General features: G+C 33.1%; 1 protein-coding gene across 5 annotated transcripts in view; it reads left to right on the top strand.

Moving 5' to 3' along the window:
• Positions 1–17,218, top strand: part of LRBA (LPS responsive beige-like anchor protein) — a 741,906-nt gene that overhangs the window by 204,870 nt on the left and 519,818 nt on the right. For all 5 annotated transcript variants that reach the window (XM_028125276.1, XM_028125281.1, XM_028125278.1 and 2 more), the window contains exons 30-31: positions 1,366–1,813; positions 10,824–10,957. In XM_028125276.1, the coding sequence (XP_027981077.1) occupies positions 1,366–1,813; positions 10,824–10,957 (582 nt within the window). The remainder of the gene's footprint in view (positions 1–1,365; positions 1,814–10,823; positions 10,958–17,218) is intronic.

The following is a 17,218-nucleotide window of genomic DNA, read 5'->3' on the forward strand; positions in this document are numbered from 1 at the left end:
TTGAGGTATCTTTTAGACATAGAAGATGTAGAGTAGGCACTTAAAAATAAGTCTGATTTTGTTGTTGTTGATAGAGTAGTGTTTTAAAAGTTTGAGAGTGAATGAGATCACTGAGGGAATAAATGTTGAAAGGGAAGGTAAGTGCTAAGTCCCTCCAACTTAAGAAATCAAGGAGAAAAAGAAGTGAAGGAAATTAAGAAGGAACAACCAGTGAGGTAATAGATGAAAAACCGGAAGAGTATGATGTCCTATTAGCCAGGTGAAAAAGTATCACCAAGTTGGAGAGAATGATCCTTTGCTGTTGCTGTATCAAGTACTATTAGGACTGAGAACTGACCATTGGAATTAGCAAGATGGAGGGTTTTGGTGACCATTGGATCTAGCAAGATGGAGCATTTTTGTTGGAATGCAGTGAATGCCTGGATTAGAGGGAATGAAAGTCAAACAAAGTAGGTGATGCTCTGTGTTGAATTAGATGTTAAAGATTATTGAATTATTCTTGCATATGGGAGTGATATGTTTTTTTAGCAGGTAGAAACTGTTTGAGGTAGAAATCTTAGAATTACTGCCCAAAGAAATGGCAATGTATAAAGGCACAGAAGCCCAAAACATTGTCCCGTGTTCAGCAGATTGCAAGTAATTTGGTGTTGTAAAGTATAAGAGTAGCAGGAGATAAAGTTGGAAATGAATAGTCATCTGATAAATAGTTGCTGACCACCTACTACTTGCCAGGCATTATTGTGAGCCCAGGCATTGTTATAGGTGCTGGACATGAAGTGTTAAAGAAGACAAATTCCTTGCCTTGATTAAGTTTACATTCTAGCAGACTTCTATTATTGAAGAGTCTTTATTTTATCCTAAGGATTTTGGATTTTTTCTTGTAGGCCAATTGCTTTCAACCTTGTGTTGCTTTCCATTGGTATGTTAAATTCAGTTTGGTGGGTTTTTCTCAGATCATTTGTTATCATTTATTATTTTTATTCTCATCATTTTATTAAAGCATCTATTTTGATTATAGGTATACTAACGCAGTATACTATATAGATTATTTAATTTATTTTTGCCTTTTAGAACATGCCATATATTTCATAATTTAAAATAGTAGATGGTAGGATGTGTTCAATAGGTGATGGGGATTAAGGAGTACACTTGTTATGATGAGCACTGGGTTATGTGGGTGATGTATGGAAGTGTTGAATCACTACATTGTACACCTGAAACTAATATAACACTGTGTTAACTAGCTGAAATTAAAATAAAAACTTAAAAAAGTAAATAAAATAATAGATGGCTGTTAGGGCTGAATGTACCCTTTAAAAATTGGTTCTAAGTGTTTTTTGTTCTTTTCTTCTGTTTCTGGGTAAGATGTAGAAAATACACCATCAGCATTTAGTCCGTTAACACCAGCGTCAGTGGAAGAATCTGAAAGCACATCATCTACTCGAAGGAGGGACTCAGGCATTGGGGAAGAAACAGCTGCTGGCTTAGGAAACAGTGTGGATGTAGCTCCTCCTGTAGTACCTCCAAGTGTCAGTGCAGGCCCAGATGCAATCAGTGAGGCACTGTGCACTCTTTCTTTAGAAGTCAATAAATCTCAGGAAACCAAAAATGATGGAGGAAGTGAGTTGGATAACAAGGCTGCACCGTCAGTTCCAGTTTCAAAAAATGTCAATGTAAAGGACATTCTTCGAAGCTTGGTTAATATACCAGGAGATGGAGTCACAGTGGATCCTACCCTTCTGCCACCAGCCTGCCTTGGAGCTCTTGGTGATCTATCTGTTGAACAATCTGTGCAGTTCAGATCTTTTGATAGGTACTGTAAATAGTCTTGTTTTGGTCTGCTTATATTTATAAATTACAGGTATTTAAAGGGTAAACAGGAATTTAACTCTTAAATTTTGTGGCTTCAACATTAGAAACGGATGTTTTGATCTAGTCTATAAAAATTAAAAGGATATTTTTGTTGTATAAGAGGTTTGAAGGTAGGCAACAAGGTATTAAAATTTTTATTTTTCATCCTACCAATAAGATGATTTAAAAATAATTTTAGTATTTAATTTTAATATTACATTTGCAAGTTGTATGGTACATAATTTTGTTTGTTACAAGTTAGAAATCACTTCTACTTACAAATGGCTACTCTTTTGCTGCCAGTATGGTGCCAGCCTTTGTGGAAAAAAAAGGTGGGCGTCTGTGGATTCCAGTAGACTCAGGAATTCAAGGTGTTCAGAGCTTGACAGCTTGAGAAAGCGACTATAGATTCTTGACTTTATTCTGCTGCCTAATAAACCTTTTGCTAATGTGCCTGAAAAATTTTTTTATATGTTACTAAACTTTCTGAAATTCTACCCATAAGACATGTATGTAGTGAGTTGTTAAACATACTCTTTTTCAAACATCATTATTTTTATCTGGATATAAGCTCTAACTTACAGAGAAGTTGGAGAACTTTATATGCCAGTTAAAAGAACTTTTGTTTTTTGGAGTCATTTGAAAGGAAGTTGACACGATAGTCCATCCCCTTTGAATATTTTATTGTATATTTTCTACATAACCACAATACATTAGTCAAAATAAGGAAATTAATACTGATATAAGACTACCTTCTAATCTTCAAACACCCTTTAAGTTTCACTAATTGTCTTAATAATACCCTTTATAGTAGAAGGATCCATTTCAGAATTATGTGTTGTATTTTGTTGTGTCTCTATTCTCCTTTAATCTGGAAGAACAGTTCTTTAGTCTTTCCTTGAATTTAATGATCTTGACATTAGGAGATGATAGCCCAGCTGTTTTGTAGAATCTCCCTGAGATTTGTCTAATGTTTCTTTAGGATTATATTGAAGTTAATGCATTTTTGTCAGGAAAATTGCAGAAGTGGCTCTTTTTCTTCTCATTGCATTCCAACAGGTGGCACACATGGTTTTATTTTATTACTGCTGATATTCTTTCTAATCATTTATTAAAGTGATATTTTCTAGGTTTCTCCACTGTTAAAGTACTTCTTGTAAAGAGATACTGTGAAACTCTATCATCCTGATCAAATGAATTCAGTTCATTTTATGGCTTTATCGTTTCCTATTTTATTCAGGAGGTTATAATCTATTGTTGTGATTGTTATGCTTTATGTTGATGCTCAGATTGTCTCTGATTTGGCCAGTGAGATTCCTTCAAGTTGGCTTCTGTTTTCTTCTGACATATCCTCATCATCCATTTCCTTCTGTCATTTATTTCTTTGTGTCTCCTCTTCTCTCTCTTTTTTTTTTAAAGATTTTATTTATTTATTTGAGAGAGAGAATGAGATAGAGAGAGCATGAGAGGGGGGAGGATCCGAGGGGGCAGCAGACTCACTGCTGAGCAGGGAGCCCGATGTGGGACTCGATCCCGGGACTCCAGGATCATGACCTGAGCCGAAGGCAGTCGCTTAACCAACTGGGCCACCCAGGCGCCCTCCTCTTCTCTTTATTTCCTCTCATCTCCTAGTTTTCTACTTTAGACTTGCTGTGGGTTGGAACACTAGATATCCGCTGGTAAAAATTGTTTATAGTAATTAAGATGCTCTGAAAGAACACAGGGACATATATAATTTAGTGGAGAGTATTTTTGCCATCATCCTTTGTCATCTTGTTCCTTCTACCTCTGTTTAAAGATGAGGTCAATGTGCTGGTGTGATGAGATTGACAAATTCTAAATTCTGGGTAATTAGCATATTGGTATATTTATATTGTGACATTACAGGTCAAGTGGCTGCTAAGTTCCGCTGTCTTTTTCTTTTTTTAATAGACTTTATAACATAGGAGTTAAAGTATTGATTCTAGAAAACAGACAAAACTGAGTTTGAGTTCTGGCTCTATCACTTATTAGTAAATTTGGACTAGTTATCCCACTGAGCTTCAGCTTCCTTATCCTTAAATAGTGTGATACTACACAGCTAAAGACAAAAGACCAAAAAAAGCAGATGGGAATGTATGTATTGATGGGAAATTATATTGACGAGATATTAATGTATAACGCTTAGCATGAAGAAATCACTCAGTAAATGTGAACCTAGCTATCCCACCTAATAAGACATTTAGGCATTGCTGCTTTCTGTTGTGTATGTATAGACACTAAATATTTGGAATACATATTACAGATAAAAGGATTATATTCCGTGTGTGTGTGTGTTTGTGTGTATAAAATGTTAAATAAATAAAATGACTAATCTAGAAAAATTAAATAATGGGAACAGGTAGTTCATATACAAGAAGATAAATACTCAATATGCAAATGTACAGACAGTCTGTATCACTAATAATGAAGGAAATAAAAATTTAAATAACCATGAGATAATTTGATTAAATTAGCAGAGGTTTAAAAGATGATACCTAGTGTTACTGAGGGCATGAAAAAACACTTTTATATTGTCGAGAGGGCATATTAATACAATTTATTTGAGGGAAAATTGGCAGTATTAAAATTTAAAATATGTAAACTTAATTTCTACTAGAAATTAAATCAGAAGATACACGCAAGTACAAAATATTTTCTGCTGGAGAAATTTCATAGTTAAGCTTTTACTCTGTGAAGGACTAGTCTAAAAGCATTTTTTAGGTAGGTAGGTTCAAAGGTAGATACTATTTTTTATTCTTACTTTACAGATGAAGAAACTGAGGCACAGGGAAATTAAGTAGGTAATTAAGCTCTTAATCTAGTAAATGGTGGAAGTAAGATTTGAAGCATGGATGACTGATTCTAGACCTTGTCATTTGGCTGTGTTATGCAAACATAGTTGCCAATCTATGAAGGATTGGTTCCATATGTTCTATACATATAGTAAATAGTATGCAGCCATTAAAGTGAGAAAAGCAGAACACTATTTGTTGATATAAAATGATATTGTAGATACATTATTAAATGAAAAAGTAGTGTACAAAATGGTTTGGATTTATGATCTTTTTAAAAAATAGATATATCTGTTCACATATGCCTCAAGATGTATATAAAACTGTTCATAGCAATGGCTGTATTTTGAGGGTGGGAAGAGGTTGTAAATAACTAGTTTTTAAGATATTCTGAATTTTTTTCTACTTTTTTATTTTATTTTAATCTAAAATATTCTTAATTTTCATTATTTAAATTTTGTATTAATCTTAGTTTGAGTAGTCAAATACTTAAGTGAGGGTAGATTTTTAAATTTAATATATCTTCCTAATCTAGTCAAAGAGAGTTTCCTTATAAATGTCCCAATTTGAAAATATTGGGACATTTTTTCTTTTAAAAATGTGTAGAAATTAAATCTGTGCCTTAGTGATGCCTTCAGTGAATGAGTTATGAACTTATTTAGGGAAACGATGCCTCAGTAATACATATTAAGGGGTTTATTGAAATAGAATACAAAGGGGAATTTTTGTGATAGTATTTTTCAGGGTGTTACTTGGAACTTATATGTCTGGTATGCACTTAACATATTGTCTGATGGCAAGCAAAGTGCTTTGTTTTTTCCCCCCTTCTTTTTCTTAGCAGGAGACACCTTTTGAAAAACTATTTTCATGCAGGCTTAGGCCAGTGGAATATCTTTGGGAATTTCAAAGTATCCCTCTGATCACGTATTTATCTCTGGAATGCTGTGTCAGAAATCACAAGTCTCCTCATATCTTAAGAATTATCAACTCCCAAGCAATAGCTGGAAAGTTTAGAGTAACAGCTACATGAGTGGAACCTTGCTGAAAGGCTGCCAGGTTGTGGGCCTCTGTGGATGGCAAGGTGTTTGTGTTCATTCCCATGCCAAAGTTCTTGCTCTTATCTAATTTGAAGATCCTCTCTGGTGATTAGTGGATGCCAGGGATTTATCTTGATAAAGTTCAAGGGCTTGTCTGGCTTTTCAATTAGATCCTTAGGGAGTAAAGTGCTAGGGTTAAAATGCTCTTTTCTCCTTTAGTGAACTATTTGCATGTTAAATAAAATAGCATTTATGTGAAAGTTTATGATATTTGAAACTGATACGGTTCTGAAATGGAACTTCTGAGCCTTAGTGATCTGGAAGACATTTGCTCTTTTTTGTGACAAAAAGAAACTTTCACAGAAGTCTCCCTTGTTCATATTTTTAAAAAAGTCCGCAGTGTTTACACTTTCTGTATGTGGAATGTTAGGAAAATTACTTCTTTGTCATCTGTTTTTTGGGGATGATAATATGTAGTTCTTAATTTAATTCATGGATTGTTATAAATAATTCATATATATTCTAAGTGTAGTACCTTACAGATACTAATTATTCATTAAAGTCAGTGAGTTTGTAAAGAAAATTATAATATGTGGGGCGCCTGGGTGGCTCAGTTGGGTAAGCATCCAACTCTTGATTTTGGCTCAGGTCATGATCTCAGGGTCTTGGGATTGAGCCCTGGGTAGGGCTCTGTGCTCAGTGGGGAGTCTGCTTCTCTTCCTCTCCCTCTGCCCTCCCCCTCATGAGTTCTCTCTCTCTCTCCTCCCACAAAAGTAAATAAATGTTTAAATCTTTAAAAAAATTATGTAAAATTTTATACTTTAATATTTGGTTTTTAATTGAAAGTTTGGAAAGTTAGCTTTAAAACTAAAAGTCGTATCTGTCTTACAAATTCTTTATGCCAGAAAGTTTGAAGTGCTTTTTATTAAAGTTGATGGCAGATACTAAAAATTTCAAGTTATTTACTTCTTAAATATTAACAAGGATTTCATTTAGTCTCTTAAATAGAAACTTAAGCTGTACCCTGAGAACAAAGCCAGAAATATCCCTAGCACATTGCTTGGCATATAGGATTTCAAACTTGTGCCAAATGTATGTTGCATTTTCTTTGTGTTTTCCGAAGCATTTTAGAAAAATGTGACATGTTAGTCCTTTCATGATCATTCTTGAATAATGGTAAAGATAAATTTCTGCAGTTTTTTTTTAACTGTAGCACATGCTTTATTAGCTTAAATTTATACTTACATACATGATAAATAACATACATGATAAATATGATAGCTTAAAGATCACCTTTATTGAAAACTTTAGTCTTTTACATGGAAACCTTATGATAATGGAAACAATAAAGGAAAGGAAAATATCCTGAAATCTGCCTGCTGCTTTTTCTTTAAATCGGATCATGATGACTTTGAATTTTGTTTTTATGTGGCCCAGAGCTGAAGCATTATTATTTTGCTTCCTCAGAAATGACTTGAATCAGCCAAAGAATTTGGAAATTGATTAATTTCATTTCTCATTACATATTAATAATTATTCTAATTATTAAATACTTATAACTATTTATAATAATTATTACTAATAAGTAGGCTAAAGAGGAAGCATATGTATTTTTTATTTTAGTAATATATACATAATTTTATATCTCAGAAATCTTTATTATTGCTTATAGGTGATTATACTATAGAATTCTGTTTAAATGTTAAAATGTGGTAATGGTTGCACAACTCTGTGAACATACTAAAAACCATTTAATTGTACACTTAAATTTTGTGATATATGAATTCTATCTCAATGAAACTTAAGAAAAAGCTCAATATGAGAAAATAGTTCATTTGGAGGCTCTTATTTAGACAAACCTGGAATTGTATGGTGTTTACTTTGGCAAGTTACTTTACCTGTCTGAGCTTTACTATTTTAACTTCTAAAGTGGAAGTATTATGGGGGCTCCTGGGTGGCTCAGTCGTTAAGCGTCTGACTTCGGCTCAGGTCATGATCCCAGGGTCCTGGGATCGAGCCCCGCGTTGGGCTCCCTGCTCAGCGGGAAGCCTACTTCTCCCTCTCCCACTCCTCCTGCTTGTGTTCCCTCTCTTGCTGTGTCTCTCTCTCTCAAATAAATAAAATCTTAAAAAATAAATAAATGAAAGTAATATGTATGTTAGGATTGTTTGGAGAATTAAGTAATAATTCTTGGCATATCGTCAGTTTAAATCACAGCTATTAAGTTATAAATTTATATAAAGAAAGGATCATGTGGAAACACGAAGAATAGTGCATTATGAACTTGGACTTGAAGATTCTGGGGAGGTTTACCTGTAAGCAAGGTTTTGAAAGGTGAGAAGGAAGAGGTTACTGGCAATCAGGGCTAAGAGGAAGGCATCTTAGCTGAGGGATAACATACACAAAGGGTCAGAGTTGTGAAATGACATACATGCTCAGGAACCATAGGAGCATATTGCAGAAGTGTGTGAGGAATGCTGGATTAAATGTAAATTCATGTAGGTAGCCACACTTTAGATGTATTAGGAATGAGAATATGAGAAAGATCTTAGAAAATAAATATTTGCTCAACTGTGATAAAGAGTAAGTATACATGATTGATAGCATTGTTAATGGTAGTAGCTTTAAGGGTTAGAAATGAGATCAAGTTTTTGTTACCTTTAAATAACCATATTGTCTTGGACCAGTAGAGGTTGTACATGTTAAGGAACATCTGTAGTAAATTTTTTCTGTTACCAGTTTTCCAATGTTTCATTATGAAAATGTTCAAACAGAGAAATTGAAAGAATTGTACAGTGAACACCCACAGACCCCATCACTGAGATACTGCAGTTAACCTTTAATTCTATTTGCTTCATCATAAATTCTTCATATATCCGCCCCTCTATCCATCAGTCTTATTTTTTATGTGTTTCAACAGACATCAGTTCACTTCATAAGCATTTCAGCATGCAGATCTTTAGAGATCAGTACGGTTTTTTTAAGGTAAAAGGTACATGCATTGAAAGGCACAGATCTTAAATGTACCATTTGATGAATTTTGACAACTTTGTACACCCATGTAACCCAAATCCTCAATCAAGACATCATCAGTCTTGAAAGTTCCCTCATGTGCCTTCCCAGCTAGAGGCAGTTCTTCTGATTCTTTTCTACTGTAGGTTAGTTTTGCCTTTTCTAGAACTTCATGTAAAAGGAAATAACAAAGTTTGTGTTCTTTTGTATAAAACTTTCTTCACTCAACATAATGCTTTTGAAATTCACTTATGTTACGTTTATCAGTAGTTTCTGTTAATTGCTGAGTATTGTTTTGTTGTATGAGCATATCACTTACTCATTTTTCTTTTGAAAGGTTTCTGAGCTGTTTCCAGTTTTTGGCTCTTAGATAAGTCCTCTTGAACATTATTGTACACATTTTTTGTGGGCATAAGTTATCTTGAGGAAATTCCTAAGGGTGGGCTTGTACATAGGTTAGTTTTATGTCTTAAATTTCAGTTATGGAAAAAACAATTTCAGTTTTCTAAATACTATTTTCTGTTGCTCATTTCAGTGCTTAACTATTATATGAGTGAACTAGATCTTACTAGTTTTTCTTTTGTGAACAAATGTGAAAGTAAATTCTACATAGCACTCCTCCCTCCAAAATAGGTTGCTAGGGAATGTACTTAGAGATTTTCTTAAACAATAGGTTTATGAATTTCTGCCTTGAGTAGGAAATGCATAAATTATATTTTGTATTATTTTGAACGTACCGCTAGTGCGCACACACATGGTCATATCTACTCCCCCTAAAGTCAATAATTTCATCTGATATAAGCTACCATGATTTAAGCACACCATTTTGGATTGAGGGCTCAGGTGGCTGTTGCTTCTATTTTTTAGTGTATAGTTAACATTGGCAGTCACCCTTATAATGATGTGACACCAGCTACCCCCAAGTACATTGAATAAGCCATGCCTAACACAAGAGAACTTGATTTAATTGGCAACAGTGTTTGCTGTCACATGATAGGCACTGAAGTAAAACAGAACCTATTTCGCTTTGTATTGTCTTTCTTTGGTATAACAACAAAAACAAAATATATTTTTAAGATACTGGAATTACATAATTTCCACTTTTGAATACATTTATTGGGATCAAGTATCTAAGTAACTTTATTTAGAAACTGAATACTTTAAAGCTGTTAAGGGAATACTTGAAGCTTGCAGTTACAATATTGTCAACAAAAGATGTGATTAAATAAATTGAATGTTGAAGACTTTAGGCTTATGGTTAACACCAGGTAATTAAAAGTAAGCACTGCTGTGGGAGTGCATTATATATCAGCTGTCCGCTTTACCTCATTAGCTGAGTTTTTGCATGTTTATGGAGCTAACTTCAATTAAAAATGCCTTTTAGTTATGCCTAATAAGGTCTTTTGGTTACTATTTTGGTAGAAAGTATTCACTTTAATTGAAATTGGTGTATCATAAATACCTGTGTTTGAATAATAGACAAAATGAACAAATTTGATTATTTGGAATTTTTGGCATCTAGCTTTTATACCTATGCATTGTTTTTTTGATATAATATTATCAAAAGATAGTCATTGGGGCTTAAAAAAAAACTTGGACTATATACATGTTAAAAATTGTTTATTATGTGTTTTTTTTACCATATAAGATTTTTGAGGTTTTATGATTTCAAATTAGTGGTGCTTTAAAATCCATGTAGAAACATGTTGAGTTTTCTGCTTCAGTTCTGAGGTTAAGAAAAAGTTAATTACTTTTCCACTTGAGTGCCAAAATCCCTTTTTTATATATCTTTGGTTATATTTTATTTAAGTTGGATAATTAAAGATGATCATAAATTTAAAGAATATTATATAGTAATTGTAAGTTCAAATGTTATAATGGATTATTATATTTCCATAGGACATTGTCTTCATCCTAAAACACTGAAATTCAGATAAATATGAATGCATTGGAGAGATTTCTTGTTGAGAGAATATTCAAAATTGTACATCAAAATAGAAATAAGCAAATTATAAAAAGAAATTAGTTTCCTACTTTCTATTTTGAAATTAATGTAATTAGGTTGAGTGACCTTTTCTATTTTAAAATCTGTTTACTTTCTTTATTACAGAAGTGTCGTCATTGCAACAAAAAAATCAGCAGTCTTACCTTCCACACTTAATACAAGTCTACCTACCAATGCTGTCAGTGTGGTTTCTTCAGTAGATTCAAGCCAAGCCTCAGATGTAGGAGGAGAATCACCTGGTGAGTTAGTTATTAATTAATGATTTGAGCAAAAAAGTTTTTAGATCCCATTTTTGCAAAGTTGAGGATTTTTGATAAAGTTAAGATATTTTGTTAGGCATGTTATAAATCATGCTTTTATATTATACTGTTGATTGTTTAATAATTTTCCAAATACATTTGAGTAGTATCAAATAAATTATATAAAGTTATTTCAGTATTTTTGTCACTTAAAGAAATTTTTCTTAATATTTAATGATAAGAAATGTTCACAGTTGGTCAAGTAAAAAAAAATATGTGCAATACTTTACATATACCATGTAATCGTAGCTAAGTGAAGTATGTATCTTTTATACATGGAGGAAGGTAGGCGATATACTCTGAAGTTACTTGATTATTTCCATGTGGTTGAACTACTGGCAGTTTTGATTTTTTAAGTTTCATGTTCGTATCTTTTTCAAAATTTTATTATTAATCTTGTATTTATACATAATTATACAATATTCAGTTTATTGAAAAAAATTTCTACTTGGAAACTAAAATCTGTAGTAGTAGTATACAGAGTTTTGTGCTGTGTTGCCTTTTATTTTATTAAAAATTTAAAAAATTGCAAATAGACCTCACTTCAGTTTTAGGTTACGGAAAAATGTAATGGAAAGTACAGAGTTCCATATACTACCTCAACATTCCCAATTCTCATTACTTCCCATTCCCTATTACTAACACCTTACAGTAGTGTGGTACATTTTTCGTCATTGTTCTAGTGAGAAAATATGAAAGAAAATAAGTGTAGAACTCTACCAGATTTTTCCATTATACTCTGATGCTTTTGTTTTACTTTGGAGGAGAAACAGTTTGATAATCTATATTAGGCTGGATGAAATTTCTGTTTTTTCACCCCCATCCAAAAACCCCTAAAAAAAAAAAATCAGCTGTGATTTTTCTGGAGCTGCTTCAGTTGGGAAAAAGGCAGAAGGTACTTAAATCTATGAAATTGTAGGCCATCTTTTAAACTCAGTGTTAGTGAATTTCTAATAACTTCCCAGAGCAAATGTAGTAAGTTTAGAGGTTCACAGTACACTGAGTAAAATATTTTCATCTTATTTTGAATATATTGCCTTTTAATTTCAGTTTATGGGACAAAGTAATTAAAGCAGTCCTCTGATTGCTTTTAAAAATATTTTCAAAATTTAAATGATGCAGTCTTCAGAAGAGATAAACAGGAAGCTGAGAGATATATGGGCAATACTGGATATAAAACAGTATGATATATTTATTTCTGAAGCATTGTATTTTTTTTCAGTATATCCATTATTATATAAACTCACCCTGAAGAACCATATGCAGAATTACAAAATAATTTGCTATTTTGAAGACTATTTATTTATTGGCAAGCCCCCACAAAACCCTGTATCCAGCCTATAATGTACCGTTTTGCCCCATTATTTAAGTTTGTTTAATTTCTGGTGATGTTTCTCAGATAGTTCCCAGGCTTTCCCATTTTGTGCTGGAATTGTTAGCTCTTTTCTTCTCCCTAAAACCCCTTAAGAAAAAAATTCCTCATTAAGTTATTCCAAATCTTTGTGGTGATGGTCTTTGTTTTTATCATTTGTTTTTCATATCATTTGACCCTTTCCTCTTTCACTGTGCTCTTGTTGTCATTGTTATATGATGTCTCCAGTTTACTTTCTTTCTTTTTTTTTATTATGTTAATCACCATACATTACATCATTAGTTTTTGATGTAGTGTTCCGGTTCATTGTTTGTATAGAACACCCAGTGCTCCATGCAGAACGTGCCCTCTTTAATACCCATCACCAGGCTAACCCATCCCCCCACCCCCCTCCCCTCTAGAACCCTCAGCTTGTTTCTCAGAGTCCATCGTCTCTCATGGTTCGTCTCCCCCTCCGATTTCTCCCCTTTCATTTTTCCCCTCCTGCTATCTTCTTCTTTTTTCTTTCTTTTAACATATATTGTATTATTTGTTTCAGAGGTACAGGTCTGTGATTCAACAGTCTTAACACAATTCAGTTTACTTTATTTCTATTCCATTCCATTAATTGCAGACATGAACCTTACTACCTTGATAGGGAAAATCTAACTCAATGTAGTGTTTTCAGTCATTGTACTTCTCACTCTCCTACAACCCCACTTTACATACTCTTGTTTACCATACTTGCCCATGTATTCTGTTCTTTTTTCACTTGGAATCCAAACTCCACAAATAGTTATCTCTTCACTGTCAGTATTTTTAACTGAGAGATTTTTGTTTTCTTTTTGGTAGTTCTCTTAATTTGTTATTTGCCATTAAAAAAAAATAGGCGGCATATATATTTAAGTTTATTTTCCTACTTCTCGTTCAGGCAAGAATTGGGAGAAAATGATTTGTGGATGAATTGATAGTTGTTGTAATTGCATGCTGAGCTGGGCAGTTTATTCTTTTTTTTTTTTTTTTAAGATTTTATTTGTTTAGTAGAGAGCAGGGGGAGGGGCAGAGGGTCAAGGACAAGCAGGGGCTCGATCCTGGGACCCTGAGATCATGACCTGATCTGAAATTAAGAGTCTGATGCTTAACTGACTGAGCCACCCAGGCACCCCTGGCCAGTTTATTCTTGCAGATCTGGGTGAGTTAGGTATTAGTCTTGGTTTGATCTTGTATTATTTTCTTTGTATGAGGATATAGTCAATACCTATTCCTATGAATTTTAACCTTAAATCTTTGTGCCTTGGGATGACTTCAGTTCTGAATTTTATAGTGAGTCAGCAACAAAAAATGAACTGCTAAAATTTATTAATAGATTATTGATTAATAAAAAATATACTTGATAGTACATAGCAAAAAATGGGAATTTCCTTGGAAGAAACCATGTAAATATAAAACATAAAATAGGACTTTTGTAGCAGAAACATTTAAACTATTTAGAAATTTTGGTATCAAAATGGGATTTCTAAATTTTACATGTGACACAATCAAAGAGAAAGTAGAATTAGATAGTTGGATCCCAGAAAAAGAATTAGAGCTTGTCAGCTTTATGTGAGGTCAGAGATTCTTCTGTCATAATATTATCACCAACTAAAAAACAAAACAAACTAACAAAAAAGCAGAAGTAGACCCATAAATACAGAGAACAAACTGGTAGTTGCCAGAACAAAGGAGTATGGGGGGATGGGTGAAATGGGTGAATGGGAGTGGGAGATACAGGCTTCCAGTTATGGAATGAATAAGTCATATAGCATAGGAAATACATAGTCATTGGTATGGTAATTGCATTGTATGGTGACAGGTAGTAATTATACTTGTGTTGAGTATATCATAATGTAGAGAATTGTGGAATCACTATGTTGTACATCTGAAACTAATGTAACATTGTGTGTCAACTGTACTTAAAAAAAAAATCACCCGAATGTATAACTTTGCAAAAAAAATTGAAGATTTGTACATTTACATTTTAAATTGTGCATTACTGGAACTGTGCTTAGAGTACAAATTTTGATTATTATACAAATCTCAGATTTTAGTTCGGATAATATTCCTTAGCTTCTGTAACATTTTATTAGCAAAAAAGGGTAGTCTATTAATAACAATGGCAAATCTTTCTTAGTAACTGATTTATCAGAGAACAAGGTATATGCATATTTTAAAAGAAAGCTAAAAGAGAAAACAGTCTTAGTAAATATATCAAAATCTGGAAATTTTCAAGTTACTCATCAGTACAGGTTTGATTGCCCAGAATACAGTATGTGTTATAATGCCATTACTCTTTTTTCAGATATGCTAAAATGTTTTTTTCTACCATGATGCAAAACATAAGTGAATAAAACAAAAATGAAGCTAACCCAATAAAGGAACAAAACAGACTGTTTTTTTCAGTGATTTATATGCTGGGTGTTTGCTAGGTTGTAAAATATAATAATTATATTTCTCATTAGAATATTAGGCTCTGTTCTGTTTATCAGAGCCATGCATATTTATTAATTAGCATGTTTAACATTGAAGAAAAATATTTGATTCTTTGCTTTGTATGAAATTTGACCCAAGAGACTTATATTTACTCAATCAATACAAGTTTCTTTTATTTAATAAAGAGTTTTTACTGGGCATATAGACTGTCCCTCCTGCAACTGGTCCAGAATTGGTGAGGAGGTGGGGGAGTGAAAGGGGGAGGGAGAGAAATTTAAAAAATCCAGTGTTAGGGATTAAATATTGGCACTTGTTTTAATGATACTTTATTTTAGAGGACATTATTTATTTAGACCCTTAGGGACTTTGAATAAACAGTTGGCTATTCCCTGGATAGATACTAGACAGATGATGTATTTGCATTTTCCTTTTTGTTCATTTGAATGTCTGGAAAACTGTCAGTTTGAAGGAGCCAGTTTATCAGTGCAATGATAAGGAAAAGATAAGTCAGCATCATTCCACATGTTCAAAGTAGCTTCTGCATTTACATATGTGTGATTGTGTATTAAAGATATTTAAAGTAAATTTAAAACAATAAATTAGTTATAAATTTATGATTTTATCTGAATTGAAAAATGCAGAATATTTGGAAATTACATTTTTTCCATGGCAGAAATGGAGGACAACCCCTATGAAATTACTGATATATTAGTTTATTTTTTTCGTGTGGTGTTTTCCTCCAATAATTATTGCTAGTTGATTTTTTTAAAGTTTTTATTTAAATTTCAGTGTAATATTAGTTTCAGGTATACAATTTAGTGTTTCCATACAGCACCCAGTGCTCATCACAACAAAATGTACCCTTTAATCCCCATCACCTGTTTCACCCATCCCTCCAACCTTTTTATCTTTGTTGGTACAGTGTTCTCTTATTATTGAAAAAGACTGTTTATAGAATCCTTTTCTACTGTAGTCTCTTTTAGGTTTGAAAATTGGCAACACTTGTAGGGTGGTGTCAGGAAGGCATTTTTGTTACTGTTTTATTTAGAGCCACCATTTCTCCTTGTCTTCTTTAGACTTTGGATATGCATTTCAGCTTGTTAAAATTAGAGTCAGCACAGTAAAAGCTATTTTTGTTTTGTAATTACTACCTAGAGCCTCATACAGATATTTTCTTGAGATTTATTACTTGTCTTTATTTTTAAATAGAGAAAAACTACCAATAGTTATACTCTAAATAAAGGTGGTCTTTAAAAACTTTCACCAAAGAAATGAAGCTCAGAAATAGTTAATTAATCACTAGTAATAGAAGTCAATGGCCAGTTATGGTTTAGTGATCATATTGCTGTCAAGGATTTAGAGAATTGGAGGTGTCATTAACTGACTATAATAAAGATATTTGGTCTCTGAACTACTTCATTGAGTGTTGTGTAGAAATAGAAGGATGGACCTGAGTCTCAGAAATCCCAGATACTGAACAGTGAAAGATTCTTTTCAACTTTGCCTTGTTTTGCCCTCTAGTTTGAAATTTTAATGGGGAAAAAAAGGAGAAAATGGAAAACTTCTGATTGTGAAGTGGGAATTCATATATGTACTTTAAAAATTGTCATTATAAAGAAATGTGTGCCTTAACTTCACTTTAAAATTAATACTATGCATTAGGATAGATTCCATTCAGTTGTTTAGGGTTTTTATGTACAGTTAGCTTTCAGTTGAGCAAGATGGTGAGCAGGAGAGGAAGACAGAGATAAATAAAAATCCCAGTAAAAAGAAAAGTTAATTTTGATTTTTAAGGGAATGGGAAGGAAATGTGTTATGGAAAAGAGAGACTCACAACTTCATCTTGTAGGAATGTTCTCACTCTAAGAGGGGTGGGCTCAGTAATTATCCAAAGGTTAATTGTCTAAGATTGCTACAGTATCCTACCCCAGAGGAACCGGGCGGGGGTGGGAGGGGGGCAAACAGTCTAGATTTCTGAATCTGTGTGTTTGGCTGTGAGTTAGTGATCAGAACTGAATCAGAGTTATTGATCTAGTTCTGCCTGAAGACCAAGTATATTTCAGGGAAGGTCACGTTTTCCCAGATCCTTGCTTGGTTAGAGCCTGGCTGTTTATCTGTACCTGTAACTAATTTTATTTGCCTTACCTAAGAGAGTAAGTTGAATCAAAATGCCCAGATAGAAATGGAGTGAGCCTGAGGAAATTATGGGAGTGGAGTGAGGCAGTACAGGCTTTTAATAAAAATATTTTCTTGTACAGTGGCTGGATTTACCAAAAGTTTATGGCTATGTTTTGTTTTATGCCAATCTGGATAAATGAAATTGTTGGAAATCCACTTTTTGTAACAGTTAAATCTGGGTTTGTTTCTTGGCTTTATAACTT

Source organism: Eumetopias jubatus, unplaced genomic scaffold, assembly GCF_037043125.1.
Source record: "Eumetopias jubatus isolate StellerSeaLion01/CBP00866 unplaced genomic scaffold, mEumJub1_p1.0 scaffold_2, whole genome shotgun sequence".
NCBI classification, from domain to species: domain Eukaryota; kingdom Metazoa; phylum Chordata; class Mammalia; order Carnivora; family Otariidae; genus Eumetopias; species Eumetopias jubatus.